At 32.9% G+C, this 5,972-nt stretch overlaps 1 protein-coding gene across 3 annotated transcripts in view; it reads right to left on the reverse strand.

Moving 5' to 3' along the window:
* Nucleotides 1-5,972, reverse strand: part of Pgant35A (polypeptide N-acetylgalactosaminyltransferase 35A) — an 11,045-nt gene extending 5,073 nt beyond the window's left edge. The window contains exons 1-9 of one of the 3 annotated variants that reach the window (XM_088187925.1): nt 5,918-5,972; nt 5,378-5,484; nt 3,011-3,148; nt 2,780-2,944; nt 2,428-2,566; nt 1,980-2,346; nt 1,188-1,425; nt 104-249; nt 1-46 (exon numbers count right to left, since the gene is read on the reverse strand). The exon at nt 1-46 is cut by the window's left edge and continues 110 nt beyond it. In XM_088187925.1, the coding sequence (XP_088044051.1) occupies nt 1-46; nt 104-249; nt 1,188-1,425; nt 1,980-2,346; nt 2,428-2,566; nt 2,780-2,944; nt 3,011-3,148; nt 5,378-5,483 (1,345 nt within the window). In that variant the 5' untranslated portion in view covers nt 5,484; nt 5,918-5,972. Of the gene's footprint in view, nt 47-103; nt 250-1,187; nt 1,426-1,979; nt 2,347-2,427; nt 2,567-2,779; nt 2,945-3,010; nt 3,149-3,563; nt 3,673-5,377; nt 5,485-5,917 lie in introns of those variants that run through there. The other 2 variants (XM_088187927.1, XM_088187928.1) reach the window with 2 other exon arrangements.

A 5,972-nucleotide genomic window follows, 5' to 3' on the forward strand; every position in this document is an offset into this window, starting at 1 on the left:
CCCGACTGCACGGTATTATATGTAACGAACCGCCGCACATCCAAATCTAACCAACGAATCAATATTATAAAGTGTTACGAGTAGTAACATACACTAAACTTACCCTAAAGGACATCTCCAAGTTTTCTCCGCCCCACGTATCCATCCCAGAGTCGTATTTACCCATTAGATTAAAATATTTGCGATAAATAGCGAAGAGACCGCCTGCCATAGTTGGTGATTTAAGTGGTTTAATAAAATCTTCTTTTGCTGTAACATAATAGATATTTACTATTAAAAATTGTTCACAGTAAAACAGTTGATTACACGGCGCAACAATTTTAATTACACTACACAATGTAGCAATTCATAAAGGGCCAGTCCGAGGATATTTAGCGCCCCGGAAAAGAACAAAGATTTTTGACACAGTGTTCTCATTTAGAATCAGGCCAGGTTAGAATAAATATTAATTGATAAGAATTTAAATTGGATTGGTCTGAATTATATTAAATGATAAGACTTATGTTGACACGCGGTCAGATTCAATTTCTTTGGCTGGCAATAGTGTTATCGAATAATAAATATGCCGCCTGTAGCAATAAATTTAGACGACTTGAGTTGCTCATATGAAACATATTAACGAAGATTTGAAAAGTATGATTCAAAACATTTATCACTGTATCGGAATAGATATGCAGTGTTTCAACAGGGTCGAAAGAAAAATATTGAGAAGGATTTCTAGATCTTAAAATTGAAGAATGTACATCAAAGCTTAAAGGACAAGTCATCGCCATGTAAGGCGATACTATTATATCAGTTTTCTGTAGCATGAATGAGTGAGGAATGATATAAAATACAATATGAAAAATTAGATGTTGAATGACAGTCTAGCTTAGGGGACAAGATTACTACCGATGCTACACAACTGGAACTGAGAGAGTGGAAGATAAGAGCTTAGGACTGAGTTCAGTTCATAATTAAAATGTTCAAAACAATTCATAATTAAAATGCAAAACCCAAAATTAAATTTTAAATGATTTCGAAACGTACTGCACATCAAGAGTCTATTATAAAACGCAATTAAAAGTAATTTTTAATGTACACTATCTGAAAAATTAAACCTTACTAGAATACACTTGAATTGAGTGTGTAATTTTACATAAATTATTTCTGCATAAATTGAAGTGTTTGAAAAACGTTTAACTTACTTTCGAGCGTTCCTTTTGGTAGGTTGTCCCATTTAAAGTGTAGACCCCAATTAAAACCACCCCTGACCAGCGGACTCGACTTGTACTGGAAAGTGTCGGCATTTATAACGTCTATTATCGGTATTGCAACCCTACTGGACCAAAGACTATTATTTGTGAGATTTTCCGCCAGATGGACTAACAATGGTTCCAACCATTCAACATTCACTTCAATATGCGAATCTAGAAATACTAGTACCTGTAATCAAAAATAGTCAAACCTATATATGTATGTATAATATAAATAATGTTAAATATTGTTACAAAAATAAATATGAATATCTTTTCTGATAAAAATAATACTGTTAATGTATTATATTCAGTGGCGTAGCTAGGGTATGTGCCGCCCGGGGCAATCCTTAAAATTGCCGCCCCCCCATACATTTTTTTGCAGGGTCATAAAATCAGCATTTCTTAAAATAATAAATTGATCTTTGTTAAGCTCTTGGTATTCGTAGATTTACATAAATTTTAGTTTATTCAGGGTTAAGAACCACACTAGACGATTTCATCGCGAATATCCCGCCCCCAAGCAAGTGCCGCCCGGGGCGGCCCGCCCCCTCCGCCCCCCCATAGCTACGCCACTGATTATATTTAAAAAATACCAATTAAAATTAAGCTTCGGTATTGAAAGCCCTACCTGTAGCTGCTTTTAATTAGTTTTCTTTGTATGACAATCCTTACAATTTTCCATTAAATGCTTATTTTTAAATGGTAAATCTAATAAGATATTTTAAAATAGGAATTAATCACCTTTCCAGTAGCGTTTTCAGCGCCAAATAACCTGGCTCTGATCAATCCCTCTCTTTTTTCCGTTTTCAGCAATCTGACCTGAATACCAGTCGTTTGAGTGTCTTCTTCGTATAACACTTTATTTCGTTTTAAAGAAGCTGTCTTCGCCAACAAATGTGACAATTCATACACATAATTTTTAACATCCACATGCAATGATTCAACATCACTATAGTCATCGACAAGTATGATTTCTTTTAACAGTTTGTGCGGTGTTCGATCAAGTATCGATTTAATCGAGCGTGTCAACGTTTGAAAGTGTTCGTTGTAGAAACAAATCACGACTGACACGTCAGGTAGGTTAGATGGAAATTTTCTCGATTTGCACCTTAAATTGATAAAAAAAAATATGAGAAAGATTTATAAATTAATATACAAACGATAAAATCAACATAAGTATGATACTAACAATGCGTGTCTTGTGTCTGGTATAACCCGAGTGTCTCCGATGCGTTGGGATGCCAGTACGTTGAACGCGTAAATTTTATATCCTTCGTCTCGTATCCTTCTTTCTTCTGGAGTTTTAATGAAACCGTATCCATCCTCATCTGCGACAATTAAAAAAATCCAAGATAAAATTATTTTATATTTCACACAGAAATGCATTTGCAATAGTTCACATAACGAAATATATTATGATTAGATTTAAGACTTAAAAGCTCTGTCTAAGATTCGTTGTGTAAAACGAAAAGACTTTCACAAATCGCTATATGCAAAAAATAATAATACAACCTTCGCTGATTGCCAAAACCTATTCTTACCGATTATATTGCTCTTTCCCAAATTTTTGGCATGATCATTTGATATATTGATGGAATTATCTGAACTTTTTTTATTATTTTGCCATATTTTTGTATTATTGTATGCATAATCGCTTTTTATGGGGCCTTTGTGATCGTAAAGGTTATCTGACATTATAGAATTGCCTGTAATGTTATAAACATAAGTTTTATTGTTTTTTTTTATCACAAAAATAAAGCAAGACTACATACCAGATTCTCTATGCGATTTCATGAAGATGTGATTTTTAAAATTCATTTTCTGTAAAAGAAACTCTTTTTTTTCTTTGCTTAGATAATGGTGAGTTTTTTGCGATGGTCCTTCGTTCGGTATCATTTCATTAGTCGAATCTGAAAATAAATAAGCACTAATATATTTTTGTACGAGAGATTCTTCGAACATGCCAATAATAAGTGATAACTTTTTTGGTGTAGTGCAGAATTTTTTTGTGTGCAAAGTGCATACAAAATGTGTTCCAGGTGTTTTGTGCGATAGTGATTTTATGTGTTTTTAATATATACATATTTACATTCATCCATCGATTTATGTGGTAGATACGTTCCAGGAAATATCGTGTAAATTGAAGCATATAATAAAACAATCGAATAGTATTTACATATACTTTTTAATGTTACCTTTGCTTATAAAGTAAGCAAGCAATATTGTTAGTGATATGCGTGCACTTCAAAAAGCAACTCAGGACTGCATGGGTAGTAGGAGAGGTACCAAGTGTAGGTCAAGTGCAAGAGGGAGTAAGCCACTTACCCATGCGTTTGTAGGCCGCCGCGCTACACGTTTGGAACCAAATATGTTTGATTTAGAGTATTTAAAAAAAATGTTTTTTCTTAACCGTGTAAATCAAGGGATAAGTGTACTACAATGTAAATTAAAATTTTAATACAATTCTGTGCACGATATCAAAAAAAGACTAAATTGCGTCTTAAATATCCTGGCATCGAGATCCTCACATCTTTCTAATTACTTAATTAATTAGTGATTCATTTACAGCAATTTCTGTCAATGAATCAGTTGGTAATTGCTGGTGAAAAATTATTGTTTCTCGTAACATCAAGATCAGAGAGCATTTATTTATTGACTTCAGTTAATTCATCACTAGCGTGGTTTGAGGCTCTAAAGATCAGTTTCAAAAATAGATTGGAGATAATCAATAGAAGCGATAATGGCTGGTATAAAGTCGGATTGCATAAAGTTGTCCCTTTTCTTATTGATCAAGTACCATCTTCTTTTCAAAGTAAAGCCACTAGAAGTATTTTACCGAGTATTTTGTAGTTTTATCTGCAGGGAAATTCCTATTTCTGATCTTTATTTACATAAGTTGAATTAAAACATTTTTGTTAATAGGATTTTATTTCTTGATTGGCTTTCTTTTATCAAGAACTATATATTTTAATCTGTAGAGAATAGTTATTTTCTTAAGACGTCTAGTAGTCTTCATCATCATCATAGCGCTACAGCTAGCAATAGGTCTTGGCCTCATCTAAGACTGTTCTCCACTTCACTCTATCCTGAGCTATGCAGTGCCAGTTCCTGGTGCCTTCTATTTGCATTCTTTTAACCCTCAGGTTTATAGTGTTAATCGCATCATAACATCTCACATAGGTCTGAAAATCTTCTTTAGGATCCTTTGCTCAAAAGTTTGCAGCCGCTGGTGTTGTGTCCACATTTCACACCGATATATCAGGATTGCTTACTAGTTTTGTATAGGCGTATTTTAGTTCTTCTTGATATACGCGTGTTTTCGAAGTGTCTTTGCAAACCTTAGAAACGCCCATTGGCTGTTAAATTTGGTGTTATCATTTTAGCATAAATTAATGATTCCAAATACACAAACTCGTCAATGCCGACATCCTCTAGATTAAGACTAGTTTTTGTTATCGACATTTACTTTAGTTTTACTGAATTCACATGCAGTCCAATTAATTCTGCTTTGCATTTTAGTTTCACGATTACGTTCACAACTGACAATTTGTAATGGCCTATCTGCACCAGCTTTGTGTAAATGGTTCTCGAATGATCTTATAGAGCAGTAATGTGACTCAGCACATTGAAAGTATTAAAATCTTCCACTTATTTCTGTATTTTAATTTAATTTATAGTTAATTTAACAAGAATGGAATTTTAATCTCTTCTTTTGCATTGTAAAATTTCAGTATTTATATGCTGTCGTAAGCCGCCTTGGAATCATTGAATGTATGGATTACTGATAGCCGGTAAAACATTATAGTAAAAATACTGTGCTGATGAGTGCGTGTGATAGAGCGAGAGCGTAGCGTAGCAGAGTGATCTGTCAATAACTAGCAAATAGTAGGTCATTCATATCACTGTCACTAAGCACACAATTTTCGAATAAACATTGTGTTCACTTACATTGCCCAGCAAAGACATTTTCATTATAAAAGTATATAGTCACTACTATCTGTTTCATAATCAATATTTTTATTCCCTGATCTTAAGATTTTTACATATTTCAGATAAAATGATATGATTTTGTTTTGATCGATTCAAGTGAAAGGCTCTGCTTAGGATATTCGGACGCTGTTAACAAAATAAATACTTACAGTCTTCATTGGAAGAGGTCAAGAGCCAATACAAATAGATCGACATTCCCCAAGTCAGTGATGCACATAGCATCCCCCTCAAAAAAGACTTTCGATGTCCAGACATTCTGCAATCAAAAATTAAAATCGTACAGTTAAAAAGTTGAGCTTTGATATTGACTATAAAAACATTGCTATAAATTAACTTCGTCATTATATACCAGCATTCAATTTACATAATATTATTCTAAGTGAACTGTTAAATTTTAAAATTTTAAGAGTAATAGCAAAGAAAAATAGATAAAAGAATATATTTTAATGTTAAGTTAACAATTGAGTTCAGTGAATGTTTTAATATTAATGTTCGTGTTTAATAAAACACCAACATTAATGAAACAGTCGTATGACAATAGTCATACAACTATTTTACTGATGTAACCTATAAGTTATATATATTATTGTGTAAAGTATAATCTATGAATTTTGTGTATAGATTTTATTTTTAGATGGTTATAAACATGTAAAACAGTAATTTCAATATTTTAATCGTATATACGCAACCTAAAATAGACGGTCCAAATTGTTGACACTCCCCCGATGCATCACGTCATTTGAC

The sequence above is a fragment of the Plectrocnemia conspersa genome, unplaced genomic scaffold (assembly GCF_051122295.1).
Source record: "Plectrocnemia conspersa isolate PC_06_02 unplaced genomic scaffold, ASM5112229v1 ptg000006l, whole genome shotgun sequence".
In the NCBI taxonomy this organism is placed as follows: domain Eukaryota; kingdom Metazoa; phylum Arthropoda; class Insecta; order Trichoptera; family Polycentropodidae; genus Plectrocnemia; species Plectrocnemia conspersa.